This window comes from Tachypleus tridentatus, chromosome 1, assembly GCF_004210375.1.
Source record: "Tachypleus tridentatus isolate NWPU-2018 chromosome 1, ASM421037v1, whole genome shotgun sequence".
In the NCBI taxonomy this organism is placed as follows: domain Eukaryota; kingdom Metazoa; phylum Arthropoda; class Merostomata; order Xiphosura; family Limulidae; genus Tachypleus; species Tachypleus tridentatus.
The window spans coordinates 109,295,269-109,309,863 of NC_134825.1; the positions used below are offsets into that span (position 1 = coordinate 109,295,269).

Below are 14,595 nucleotides of genomic sequence, written 5' to 3' on the forward strand. Positions count from 1 at the left end.
GATGTGTCTGTGTGATGTAACAGTACTGCACTCTGTTGAGGACGTGTCTGTGTGATGTAACAGTACTGCACTCTGTTGAGGACGTGTCTGTGTGATGTAACAGTACTGCACTCTGTTGAGGACGTGTCTGTGTGATGTAACAGTACTGCACTCTGTTGAGGACGTGTCTGTGATGTAACAGTACTGCACTCTGTTGAGGACGTGTCTGTGATGTAACAGTACTGCACTCTGTTGAGGACGTGTCTGTGATGTAACAGTACTGCACTCTGTTGAGGACGTGTCTGTGATGTAACAGTACTGCACTCTGTTGAGGATGTGTCTGTGATGTAGCAGTACTGCACTCTGTTAAGGATGTGTCGTCATTTTCCTTGAGTATATATTTCAGTTTAAGTTACCATTATCGCTATGTTAGATTCCGACACTTCGGAGGCTTACTTGGGAACAGTGGATTCTCCACAGATAATAAAATTGTTGGGTCAATATAATCTGTGACGTGATTGTATCTAATGAGTCCACCTGGCGTGCATGGCTTACCTTCAAAGATAGCCGCTGAGGAAGAAAACAAGGCTACGCTGGTTCTAGGCCATTTCTTATGACGTCACTGGTATGCTGTTTCAAATTTTGTCAGACAAAACCGTAACAGATATACTAATGTTCATGCTATAACAGTCACGTCGTGGTCGTATTTGTACTCGCAAGACAACTAAAAACTATTAAATAAATAGCAAGGCTCGTATGTAATATTATTTAAACTTTGAAGCATCCAGTAATATTCACTCTCGGGATTTTACGTTTTCCATTTTTAAACCTCTAACTTTTTCTTCAATACGAAAAGTTTAAGTCTTTGAATTTCGCACAAAACTACTCGAGGACTATCTACGCTAACCGTCCCTAATTTAGCAGTGTAAGACTAGAGGGAAGGCAGCTAGTCATTACCAACCACCGTCAACTCTTGGGCTACTCTTTTACCAACGAATAATGGGACTGACCGTTACATAGTAACTCTCACACGACTAAAAGGGCGACCAGGTGTGGTGGGCAGGGGATTCGAACTTGACCCTCATATTGCGAGTCGAGTGCCCTAACCACCTGGCCAATCAAATTTAAGCTTCCTAAAAGGTTTAAGACTTTGATTTTGCAAGAATTGATCGTTATAATTATTTCTTTTTAAATATATTTTGTAAGATCGCGTTAATGTGTAAAATGAAGACAAAGGAGTTTTACTGGTAATTATTCAGCGAGACAAATATAAGGTTGTTTCATAATCTTGGAAAGAAATACACAATGACTAGTTAGTCTATTTGAATCGATAAGGTCTGTAGAGAGGGAAGGTAGCTGGACAACAGCACTCATCGCCAACTGTTGCACAATGACCAGTTAGTCTATTTCAATCGATAAGGTCTGTAGAGAGGGAAGGTAGCTGGACAACAGCACTCTTCGCTAACTGTTGCACAATGACCAGTTAGTCGATTTCATTCGATAAGGTCTGAAGAGAGGGAAGGTAGCTGGACAACAGCACTCTTGGGTTATACTTCTCTGATGAAGCAGTGAGACTGATAAGCAGCAACGAGTCGCGAACTGTGGTTTGTCAGGTTTGATAAGCAAAATTAGATTGAGGAACCTTGGAAAACAAAACCGCGTTTCTGTGACCACTCTTTGAGTGTCGGTCCTGACGTTACAAGCACGTGCTCTGCGTCGCCCACCGGTGACGACAATCACATTGTTTGAGCGAAATCGATAGATGCTATCTCTTGAAAGTCGGGAAGGTGGGTGTTCGGTTGTGCAGTTACCAGTTCACAACGTTTTCCGCCTCACTACCTGTCGTAATTTCGAATTTTCTTGTATTATTATATACATTTGACACTACCCGATGTGTATGGTGGCGCTAGTGATTCAATTTTGTTTACTAGGAAACGAAGAATAAAAACAAAACTTAATTGGTTTTTCCGTGTCGTTTTATATTGCGATTTATTACCACAACTTATTCATGTTCGAATGAGTGTCTTGACAGTTTAATTCGAGGACGTCTAGAACGAATTGTTGTACGTCTAGCATTAAAAATTCTGCAACATAGGTGAAAGTTTTGTATAGTTTAAACACACCAGTTTTGGAGGGTTTGCAATAGTTTAATATTTTTTAAGCTGTCGTTGGTTGGTAGGAGATGAAATGCCTTTTTATATGTATACAGTACAAAGTATCAGCCTTCTTGAAACTGATGAGGCTTATGTTACGATCCTTATTAGAGAACATGTGAGGTTTATTATGTTATTTCTCTACTGAAACACCGTTTTGACCTAGGACTAACTTCTATACTGGGGTATGTTTGATTAAATACTTTTTAAAAGTGATAATGGTAGAGTCTGTATTTTAACACTAAACGATATTCGTAATTTGTTTAATGGTTGTTTCGAGGGGCATCTTTATCTTTTAGCTTAGGGCTTCTAATTTTCCTAAAAGAGGGTCTAGGGTTACCTGTTTTTACAACTCGCACCCGTATGCAGTAGTGTGTTATCTGTCAGTCAGTCAATAGATACTCAAGTGACGTTACGTAATGGACGCTTAGCGTTGCAATTTGTACTTTCGTGACGTCATGAATCACGAGAAGAATCATGGACTGTGTAGGCTGCAATAGAGCATGACATGTGAACTTGAAACTTGATAACCTGATCATCGTAACCCTAACTACGTCATCGAGAAGTTCTGTACATTAAAACTTGATAACCTGATTATCGTAACCCTAACTACGTCATCGAGAAGTTCTGTACATTAAAACTTGATAACCTGATTATCGTAACTCTAACTACGTCATCGAGAAGTTCTGTACATTTTAAGATTACTTTGTAGACATTGTTGGAAAGGTGGGTTAAGGTGTTCGACTCGTAATCTGAGGATCGCGGGTTCGAATCGCGGTCGCACCAAAACATGCTCGCCCTTTCAGCCGTGGGGGCGTTATAATATGACGGCCAATCCCACTATTTGGTGGTTAAAGAGTCGGCGGTGGGTGGTGATGACTAGCTCTCTAGTCTTACACTGTTAAATTAGGGAGGGCTAGCACAGATAGCCCTCGAGTACCTTTGTGTGAAATTAAAAACAAAGAATTTTTGTTGACATTGTTAAGGTAGCCATTTTGTTGGGTTCTTCATTCCAGAAGTAAGTTCTATACGGAAAGATTTGAAGTGTTATTATTACACGCTTCTCATTTAAACATTTAAAGAACTGATGAAACAAAAAACCTTTGTAGCGTGTAGTGTAAGACCTGAACAATGGATAAAACTCCACGACAATGTCACATGTAACTCGTGAATCACGATCTGAACAATGGATAAAACTCCACGACAATGTCACACGTAACTCGTGAATCACGATCTGAACAATGGATAAAACTCCACGACAATGTCACACGTAACTCGTGAATCACGATCTGAACAATGGATAAAACTCCACGACAATGTCACACGTAACTCGTGAATCACGATCTGAACAATGGATAAAACTCCACGACAATGTCACACGTAACTCGTGAATCACGATCCGAACAATGGGTAAAACTCTACAATGTCACACGTAGCTCGTGAATCACGATTCGAACAATGGATAAAACTCCACGAAAGTGCTACCAACGAATGAATGTTAGTGTAGCTTATATTAGACCGAAATATCTATTAATTAATTCAGATGTTTGTTGTCAGTTTACTGGATACGTACATGTATTATTTCTGTTTATTGAACCATCATCAGTTTCGTAAGGATAACAAGTTGTTCCTTTTCATGATGTATTTTCATTTTTTGTTTCAAGATTCATTAATCTGTGTATAAGACGTAAACATGTTGACAGTTTCTGTGTGATTACTTGATCTGATAAAATATATGAATTGTGTTTTCACATTTTAAAGTATCTTATGATGTTATTGATTTTGTGAATATGTTAGGTGAGTCCGGTTTGGGGAAGTCCACCCTCATCAACTCCTTATTTTTTACGGACATTTACTCTAACGAATATCCTGGCCCTTCCCAGAGGGTTAAGAAAACTGTGCAGGTGTGTATTGTTATAAATAACAAACTGTAAACTAGAAACAACTTCATTGTATCATTACATAATATAGAATAATCAATATAACCTTGTCAAGTGTGGAAAATACACATTTCTGATATATTTGAGACATACAAATAAATATTTTCATTGACAGTTTATACATGTTCATATTTTGGGAAGAAGGGGATGTTGTCTTCATATGAAGATGTGGTTTTTAGCATCTTTGAATTATTTTAAAATCGAGACGAATGTGGTTCATCTCAGAATACGAGTGAGGCTCTGTACACGTGTGGCACGGTCAGGTTTACTACATTTAAAAACATATCCACGATGTACAGCTGCATGTGTGGAATGTTTCCAAATATTCAGGACAAAGTGGGACATCGAACACAGAAGTTATTGTTTAAATCGACAGTGTGAGATGTGTCTTTTTACAGTTTGGTTAGGGATATCATTCCCTCTGTCAAACATCTTAGTTGGCAGTGTTTCTTCCTTCTGATGGAGTTGTTATTCAAACTTTCCAGTGTCCACTTCCAGCTGTCCTTGATGGACAGTCCAAAGACAAGATAGCTCTTGAATTGCAACAAGTCATTTTCGTCATGGCCATCCCACCCTCCACAGTATTTGTGATGGCCATCCCACCTTCCACAGTATTTGCGATGGCCATCCCACCTTCCACGATATTTGCGATGGCCATCCCACCTTCCACGATATTTGCGATGGCCATCCCACCTTCCACAGTATTTGCGATGGCCATCCCACCTTCCACGATATTTGCGATGGCCGTCCCACCCTCCACAGTATGTGTGATGGCCATTCCACAGTATTTGTACATTTTCTTCTGCCATATTGTTGATTTTCCCAAACTGGTGTCCTCATCAACTAGAGTTCCAAGTTTTTTCTTTGATTGTGGACACCTGGTTGGATCCCAGTACTTTCATCACCTGTAATTCCGTGTGATAGTTTAATTACACGGTTCCCATATTTTTGCTTATGCAGAAATCTCCCGTGAGGATGGACAAAACTTCGTCAAGAAAATCCATGTATAATGGATTAATGAGGCTATAAAACTATGTCCCACTTCTTCATAAATATGCCTATCAAGGTTAAATCTTTATGGCTAAAATAGAAACGGTTTACCTGGTAATTTCATCGAAATTTGTGAAACATTATGTTGTGTCCAGCTATGCCTGTTATTCACCCTTGTGCAAATTAATTGAAACAAATGGTTATTTTACAATATTTTCAGCATGGCGGCCGGTGTAGGCTCGGTGAACCCGCTAATTTCCTTTAATAGTCATTTTTTCATACAGATGGCGTCATTAGCTGTGTTTTGCAGTACGATCGATCTATTTTTGGGATATATGACGAAATTTTGAGGAATATTACATCATTCGAAATTGCGTTAGAAGGGTAAGGAGACCAATCAAAAACAACTTCTTACCAACTCAATGAAGAAAAAACGGTATCAGTGGGGTCTGAAATACAAGAACTGGATGCAAGAACAATTGGAACAAGAGGAAGGTGTTATTCAGTGACGATACTCATTTCTTCGTACAGGGTCAAAGAAGTTCGCAGATCTCCAGGTGAGAAACTTCGAGAATCTCACATGAATCACTTCGTAAAACATCCCTTGAAGAAGATGTTTTGGGGCTTTTTCAGCTACTATGGCGTCAGAGACTTACCTATCGTAGAAGGTATGATGCGAAGACCACAGTACATCGAAGTTTTGCAGAGAAGAGTCGTCCCAGAATTGAAAAAGAGATTTCCAGATGGATCTGGCATTTTTCAGCAAGATCTGGCTCCGTATCACACATCGAAACTTGTGAAGAATGTTATGACTACAACGCGAATACAGGTGCTGGACTGGCCTGGAAACTCTCCGGACTTAAATCCTATTGAAAATCTTTGGACGATTTATAAAGAAAGACTTTGGGGAAAAGACTGTACTACGAAATATAAACTGAGGCCCTAATTGAGGTGTGGTTTCGCGATCTAAAAATTAGTAAAGATTACAGTCAACTCGTGGACTCGATGCCAAAGCAGATTAATTAGATTTTCTGAAAAATAAAGGCTGTCATATCATGTATAAATTTGTGAGTAATTTTTGGATTATCAGAAATAGCACGCAAAAAAATTGAATAAATCGTAATTTTCCGTCTTGTGTCAATTAATTTGCACAAGGGTGTATGAGGCCATTGGGCAGTTCTGTCTCCCATGTGTACCAATATGAAAAACAGTGGTGGATGGACAGAAGAGACAGACAACCAGACAGTGACAGTGGTGGATGGACAGAAGAGACAGACAACCAGACAGTGACAGTGGTGGACGGATAGATGAGACAGATAAACAGACAGTGATAGTGGTGGATGGACAGAAGAGACAAACAACCAGACAGTGACAGTGGTGGATGGACAGAAGAGACAGACAACCAGACAGTGGTGGATGGATAGATGAGACAGACAACCAAACAGTGACAGTGGTGAACGGATAGATGAGACAGACAACCAGACAGCGACAGTGGTGGACGGATAGATGAGACAGATAAACAGACAGTGACAGTGGTGGACGGATAGATGAGACAGACAACCAGACAGTGACAGTGGTGGATGGACAGATGTTCACACGTGGTTTCAGACCTTTTTTCTTAGCACGTAGTCTAAATGTATGCAGTATTTTGACGTGGCCTGATGATTATTGTTTCTAGACTTTGAACCAGAATATTCATGTCATGTTCTATTGCCTAAAAAACAAACAAACAACTTTGCACTTTTATAGCAGTAGATAGATGCATTACAAAAGTGACAGTCAAGATTAGCCCAATAGTTAGGTCTAACGTTTCATGTTGCCCGACTGTAATCAGGATATACGTTTCGTGTCCCATTGTTAAAAATATATATATATTTGCATCTTTGGGGCAGTAGGTGCGTTGTAAACATAACAATCGAGTACCACTACTCGATCAGAGAATATATTGATAGTTCCTGTTGACTAGCTGCCTTCCCTCTAGTTTCAGTTCAACATTTTGGAAGGTATTTTAATAAAAATAAATAATTACAATAATTTAGTATGATATATTTTATATGAAACGTTCTGAAGTGTCGATTTGTTAACGACTGTTTTTATCCGCTGACATAATTACACTACCAAGCGTCTGTGATATTTTCTGTGCTCTCTATTAGTTTAGTGATTTTTTTTTATATTTTCTTATTTTGTATGTAATAAAATATTGAAAAAGAAGTTAGATTTTATGATAATTTATTGAAGTTATTTTTTTACTTGTTATTAAATTAACAGAAACGGTCATCTGTTGAAGGTTCAAATTAATTTAATGCGTGGATCAGAGTTTTAAATACAACTCAACATGTTACGACTCTAATAAGGAAAATACAGTGTATTAAACCATGACATTAAATGACTAGAATGCATTATTCCATCAGAAGGGATACTATAATTGTTGCGATGTTTTCGGCCGTAATTCCAATAACATCTGGCGAGAGCCGGCTAGCTTTACAGAGTTAGCTAGGAATAAGAACGTGTTAAAGTTAAATAAGTTAAATGTACAAAATAAGTGTAAAAAATACAAAATTAATATATGTACTATTCAGCGAAGTTATTTGTTTTCAGTAAAAATTTTTATGCTGTTTAGAAATGATTACATTATTAAGACAATTGTTTTGGAATTTCGCACAAAGCTATTCGAGGGCTATCTGTGCTAGCCGTCCCTAATTTAGCAGTGTAAAACTAGAGGGAAGGCAGATAGTCATCACCACCCACCGCCAACTCTTGGGCTACTCTTGTACCAACGAATAGTGGGATTTACCGTAACATTATAACGCCCCCACGGCTGGAGGGCGTGCATGTTTTGCGCGGCGCGGGCGCGAACCCGCGACCCTCGGATTACGAGTCGCACGCCTTACGCGCCCGGTCATGCCAGGCCAATTGAGACAAATGAAAATATGTGCCTTTATTTGCGCCACTCACTTTAGAGTTCATAATAAGTCGGAGAATGCATTGAAACTTTCACAGTTGCCCTTTAGTCAAACTATTCGTTACGAATCTTCCAGCGTAGCCTATTGGTTAGTACGTCGGACAGCAACTAAGGGGTGGGTGATTGGGTTTTTGTTTTGTTTTGAATTTCGCGTAAAGCTACTGAAGGGCTATTTGCGCTAGCCGTCCCTACTTTAGCAATGTAAGACTAGAGGGAAGACAGCTAGTCATCACCATCCACCGCCAACTCTTTTACCAACGAATAGTGGGATTGACCGTAATCATTATAACGCCCCCACGGCTGAAAGGGGGAGCATGTTTGGATTCGAACCCTCAACCCTCAGATTACGTGTCGAACGCCTTAACCCACCTGGCCATGTCGGGCCTTGAGACGTGATGTCGCAAAACATTTTCCGCACTTTTAGCTATGAGCACGTTATAAAATAATACTTTTTAAATTATTTGGTTCAAAGTTCAACACAAGTACTTGGTGGCGGTGGGTGCTGCTGGTCAACTGCCTTCCTTCTGGTTAGTAGAAAACTGAAGACGGATATGGCGAATAAAAGTATTCTGATGTGGATGTTTGTTTCACTTTCGGGTTGTAAGTTCCAAAGTTCGTTCTGACCGAGTTACGATTTTAAATGGGCCTAATAAACTTCTGTTCTACGTCGATGATTTCTAAAAAATATAGCAATTACCTTGATAAAAGAAACTCAAGCGATGTTGGATAAATACCCCTACTGGTGGAAAAGTGCGAACTCTAATCACTCTTAACAATCAAATGCCAGTCGTCCTTCGCTAATAACTTCTGATGTACCAGAATATCTAATAAAAAACGACTTGTTTTCCTGGTTTTCAGTAATAAGCTTTTAGGCTTAGTGTGTAGATGATAAAAGCACTTCGATTGGTAGTAGAATATAATTCGTCAATTTGCACGAATCCGGCGGAAACCGAGAATGGTGCGTCTTCTTCTGTCTCGCCAAAATGGAGTCAATGTGCGTGAATAGTGGTATTTTAAAAGTTCGCGTATATCGTGCAAAATGTGTGGTAACGAAGACGTGACCATTAATGGCGCTTTTCCTGTGAATACTCAGCACGGTTTTCTTCAATGTATAAAGTTGTAAAACACGATTATGAAATGGTTTGAATCTTTCTGTAAAGAAATATGAATTTATATAAAAATAAGATTAATACTGTTTTATCAGTTTCTTTTTGGTATAATTATTTTAAAAGCTATTGTTTCTTTCATTTGAGGCAATCGGCATTGTACGAGATTATAAATCGATTTTAGTTAAAAATATTAAAATACAAAGCTTCCATTTTGATAAAACAAAACGATGATGCATTTAAAAGTCGACTTACACAAATATAAATTCGTAGCATATTTTAATGTTAAACAACTTTAATGACTTCTGAATAGCTTTCATAAATGCAATTAAAACTTGATATACAAATTTTCAACGTAGAAGCTGCTGGCATCTGCTGGACATTTGTGATAGTTGCTTTTGTGTAAAATGTTTTTCAATTTTTAAATGCAAATCTGAGGGGTTAGTGGACACGTTATTTGTTTCTCCAAAATAACATGGTGATTTTGTTTTGAAGTTTTAAGCTCTAAAAGAACATTTAATTAATTCTATGATAATATTTTTGTTTTCATACAAGCACTTTCCGATTTTATTGGAATTTTCTCAAACTGAATCGGTGAAAGTCGGGAAGATGAACTAAAAAAATATAACAGAAATAATTCGTATACTTTACGTGGGAAAACTACATTAGATGCATATATTCACCACACACAAAAATGGACGTGCCTAATTAGGCCTATTGATGTCATTTGTTAACCTGTTCAGTGCCGTAGAAGAGATAACTCGTCCAAGCCGATCGGTGACACAGTGCCACGGACGAGTTAATTTGTTCTCAATAATATCTAACTTCAACTCTAGATGTCGGCACCATACATGTACTTGACCTACTTACAAATTGTTTCACTTTCGATCCAAAATGGCGTCACGAAAAACGTTACAAAATGAAGAAGCATTAGAATTGTATTGCAGCGACTGAAATACTTGGCAGTCAACAGGTTAACACTACGATTAGGAACTAAAGTAATGTAGTTTAAATATTGAGTTTGTTTATATATTTGAAGTAAAGTTTTGTTCCTACCTCCAAGGTAGAAACAAGCAAAGTTATTCTGCGAGAGAACGGAGTGAAATTAACCCTAACCATTGTTGATACACCAGGATTTGGTGATGCTGTGGATAACAGTCAGTGGTAAGTAGTTTTGTAATATAGAACCTTTAAAAATCAAGTTTCGATGCCCGCGATTGGCACAGGTAGCTTTCCCCATAATGTCTCTCAGTAAGTCAACGAACTTGAAATGAATAACCTATTCAATGTACGACTGCTTGATATATTATAACAATTAATAAAATATTAAATAATTACGAGACTTCAACTGAGCCACCCAATCACTTTTATAATCCTAAAATTCAGCGTTTGATTCCTCACACTGGACAGGTAGTCCATTGTGAGATTTTGTGCGTTAAAAATAACCGTTGTTTTTAATAACTAACAAAACCATCGCAAAAACAAACACGAATAACCTTCGAAATTCTGCTTCACTGGTAGAAATAAAAGTTTTTAAATAATAGGACTAATGAAGTATTTTCTACTCGCTTTGGTTGAAGAACTAAAATACAAAGTGTTTCCTGTAGCTGGCACCCCGTACTGGACTACGTTGAATCCAGATATGAAGATTACTTGGATGCCGAATCTCGTGTCCATCGTACCAGTATTGTGGACATGAGGGTCCACTGTTGCCTCTATTTCGTCAGTCCTGGACATGGGTTGGTTTTTTGTTTATAAACTAAATAGTGATTTACTTTATTACAATTTAATGTACCCACAATGATTAATATAGCTTATTGTAAATTAAGAATTTGTTTCAGACATTAGTAACTGTGTTTGATCTGGTAATATTTACTTTGTGGTTTAATTTTTTTTACAGTTTGAAACCTCTAGATTTGGAATTCATGAAGAACCTCCATGATAAAGTTAATCTCATCCCTCTGGTGGCTAAAGCAGATACTATGACTGCTGAAGAGTGTTACCAGTTTAAAAAAACGGTAAGATGCTTCAGTTTGGTGAATGTTTACTTCAATCTCATGAAGACACGCCCATTTCCTTTTCAACAAATTACAACTGTAGTTCTATCCTTTTTCCAAGGCCGATTCTTTTGAAACAAGTGACAACCTTCAAAGACTTTGTTTTTAAAGTTCGCACAAACCTACACGAGGGCTATCTGCATTAGCCGTCCCTAATTTAGCAGTGGTAGTTTAGACTAGAGGTAAGGCAGCTAGTCATCACCACCCACCGCCAACTCTTGGGCTACTCTTTTACCAACAACTCGTGAGACGACTAAAGGAAACATTTGTGTCATTCATCCAGTTTTATTGGGGTCAAATATTTCCCAATGTATATGTAATATAAAACCCTTTTTATATAACGCTGAAGACCTTATTGAATAAGGTGGATCGGAGATGACTATATTTGATTACGATAACTTACTGGGTCTCTAATGCATCTGGTTCATCAAAAATTTGATACAAAAGTTAGAGAACTGCTGATTGGAGATTTTTTGGAACTATTAAATGTCAGATTTCTTTTCTTTCACTGACTCCTTTAGTTTTGTACATACAGGTCCTTAATGAAATAACCCAAAATAAGATCAGAATCTATGAATTCCCAGACTGTGAGGATGGACAAGAGAATAAAAGTCAACAACGTATTAAGGTAAGGAATAACCGAAAACGTTTGTCTACTAAAGACTCTTTAGATAACATATCCATTATTGTAAGCAACTCCTTAACGTCTAGGAAACTTGTCTACTAAAGACTCTTTAGATAACATATCCATTATTGTAAGCAGCTCCTTAACGTCATTTCACTTTGGATTTCAAACCGTGTTTCCTTCTTGTACCCGAAGAACTAATAACTACATAACACACACACACATCTTTATAGCAAAATCTATTTGTCTTCGTTTAAAAAAAGGAAAGATCTGGTGTACTACAAACATTTCTGGGCTTCTTCCAGGAACGAATACCATTTGCTGTGGTAGGAAGTAATGTAGTAGTGGAAACCAATGGGAAAAGAGTTCGAGGTCGAAAGTATCCGTGGGGTGTGGTTGAAGGTAATTCTTTTGTTTATATATTTGAGTGATCACTGTAGATAGTATTCCCTTAGTAAATATAAGCTTTAAGTTTTGTTTTGTTACTTTCTTCTAGTGGAAAACATGGAACACTGTGACTTTGTTGCCCTTAGAAACATCCTGATAAGGTGAGTTGATTCTGTGTAAACCTAGTTACTTCAACATACAGAAACTGTCCTTTTACAAGGTATATAGAACCTTATGAGGTACTTTTGATTGAAATGTACCTCCCCATTTCTATAGAGGTTTTAACAATTTCTTTACATGTCCATTGTTGTTTGTCCCATTAAATAATTACTTCTCGGATTCTACCAATAACTAGAACACTGAAGACAGTAAGAATGTCTTATTAAGGAAACCTTCTGTGAATATTGTGTGTTCAGGGTTTCCAGGTATATTTGTTTAAAAACATTAAATAACCTGCGACGTTGTGAATATTTTAATAGGTCTAGTTTTACCTGGAGTCAGTAAGGTTACAATAACCTGTTTCAGGATATAACGACAGCAGCATAGTGATTTCAGATAATATTTCAAAGTTAGCATTAGTAATTCAATAACTAAACACAAAGTTTTGGAGTGTAATATGTGAGGTTTGTTTACAGATATGTAATGTAGAACTTTATGTAACGTCAGTTTGTACCGTAGTACCTACTTTACAGATACCGTAGTTATTTTTTCATCGTAGAACACATCTGCAGGACTTGAAGGATGTGACAAATAACATTCACTATGAAAATTATCGTTGTTTGAAACTAGCAACTGTTGGTAAATCTGGGATTACAGCAAACAAGTAAGTCTGGAAATTTCATCTAGTAGTACAAAAGTTGATACTAAATTGTGGGCTCTCAACAAACAATGACTCCATTTGTATATGTACTACTTGTATGGATGTTCTCAGTTACAATGTTTGAAATGTATTTGTTGTTTAGAGATCACTATTTGAAACATCTGTATTTTGTTTTATGAGATTCAACTGTAACTTACTCATGATAAAGGCCAGTGTAAGTAGAGATGACCAAGTCTATCTCAGTAATGAATACAAATCACACCCATTGTTAATTTTCATGGAGAACTGTTTCCAACTTGTCCATATCTTGAGTTAGAAATACTTGGGTATATTATTTTTACTTTGAAACTGCTTGTTTCCAACACCCAAAGAGAAGATACCTTATTTTAAGAGTTGTTAAAACCTATATTACTTAAAGCAGTCTTAAGAGGGTGTGCTGTTAGGTTCCTCTATATTTTATTTCACGTACAACAACAGTTGCCAATACATCCTATATAATATTAAGTTCATTTCTACGTCTTCATTATTATAGAACGAAGAGGAACTCCACACCTAAATGACAAACTAAATATTATTTTTGATTTAGTTGGATAGTTTTCTTTGGATTAAAGACACGCTCTGTTAATGAACAGGTCCTCTTTAAATTGTTTTAATTTTTAATATTTGTATAATAGTCAAGTATGTACAATACTTAACTATGTTACTGAAAGTATTGTTGCATAGTTCATAGTGTTTTGGTTTAAACAGAATCAACTTGTGTCATTCCCAACCAAACTTTCAATTGTAGAACTCCAGGCTATAAATCCTTCACCTTTTTAAAAATAAAACGGTTCGTGTTCTACATACCATTTTCAGAAACCCACTAGCACGAATAGAAGAGGACAGAAAAGACCACGAGAACAAGATGAAGATGATGGAAAGACAAATGGAACAAGTGTTAGAGATGAAAGTGAAGGAAAAACTACATAAACTGAGAGATTCTGAGTCAGAAGTAAGAACTAAAGTTGTTTTTGTCAGTTTCACTCTTCAGTGACTAAATAATGTTTGTTTCCAGCCACTCTCTTAATGACAAACACTTGTAACCCATATTATTATTGTTTATACAAATCCTTTACTCTTGGGGTTGCTACTATGGTACACAAGAGTTATCATTTTTGCTTAAGTCAGTAAAGTGAATACAACTTCCAAATGACAAACTTGAATGTGATATTTCTATAAAAGTATTCGATGTCTGACAGCTTCATCGAAGAAGTGAACAAGTGCGTAAAAACCTGGACCAACAGAAGCACGAGTTGTATCAGAAATGGAAAGAATTTGACAAAGAAAGAGCAGCACCTGAAGATATGGACGATGCCCAACAACGGTTAACTCTAGATCTGAGCCCCCAAGGGTAAGTACACCCAACAAATTATTTTATTCACAACAGTTCACCACCAGGTGGACCACAGTTCTCTTGTCTAACTGATGCAAAGTTGTGAATAAGATGCGATTATTTGTTTCATATAAATGAGTAGGAATTTCTAGTACTGAAGGAGGTTGGGATACTTAATCAGTTCTTTGTTTCAGTCCATCTTTA

General features: G+C 37.3%; 1 protein-coding gene across 3 annotated transcripts in view; it reads left to right on the forward strand.

Annotated features, from left to right (window-relative positions):
- LOC143257916 (septin-7-like) overlaps positions 1-14,595 on the forward strand; it is a 37,289-nt gene that overhangs the window by 22,244 nt on the left and 450 nt on the right. For 2 of the 3 annotated variants that reach the window (XM_076516981.1, XM_076516964.1), the window contains exons 3-12: positions 3,930-4,036; positions 10,194-10,294; positions 10,738-10,869; positions 11,031-11,148; positions 11,723-11,815; positions 12,118-12,214; positions 12,309-12,360; positions 12,918-13,022; positions 13,875-14,010; positions 14,258-14,409. In XM_076516981.1, coding sequence (XP_076373096.1) covers positions 3,930-4,036; positions 10,194-10,294; positions 10,738-10,869; positions 11,031-11,148; positions 11,723-11,815; positions 12,118-12,214; positions 12,309-12,360; positions 12,918-13,022; positions 13,875-14,010; positions 14,258-14,409 — 1,093 coding nt within the window. The remainder of the gene's footprint in view (positions 1-3,929; positions 4,037-10,193; positions 10,295-10,737; positions 10,870-11,030; positions 11,149-11,722; positions 11,816-12,117; positions 12,215-12,308; positions 12,361-12,917; positions 13,023-13,874; positions 14,011-14,257; positions 14,410-14,595) is intronic. The other variant, XM_076516972.1, reaches the window with a different exon arrangement.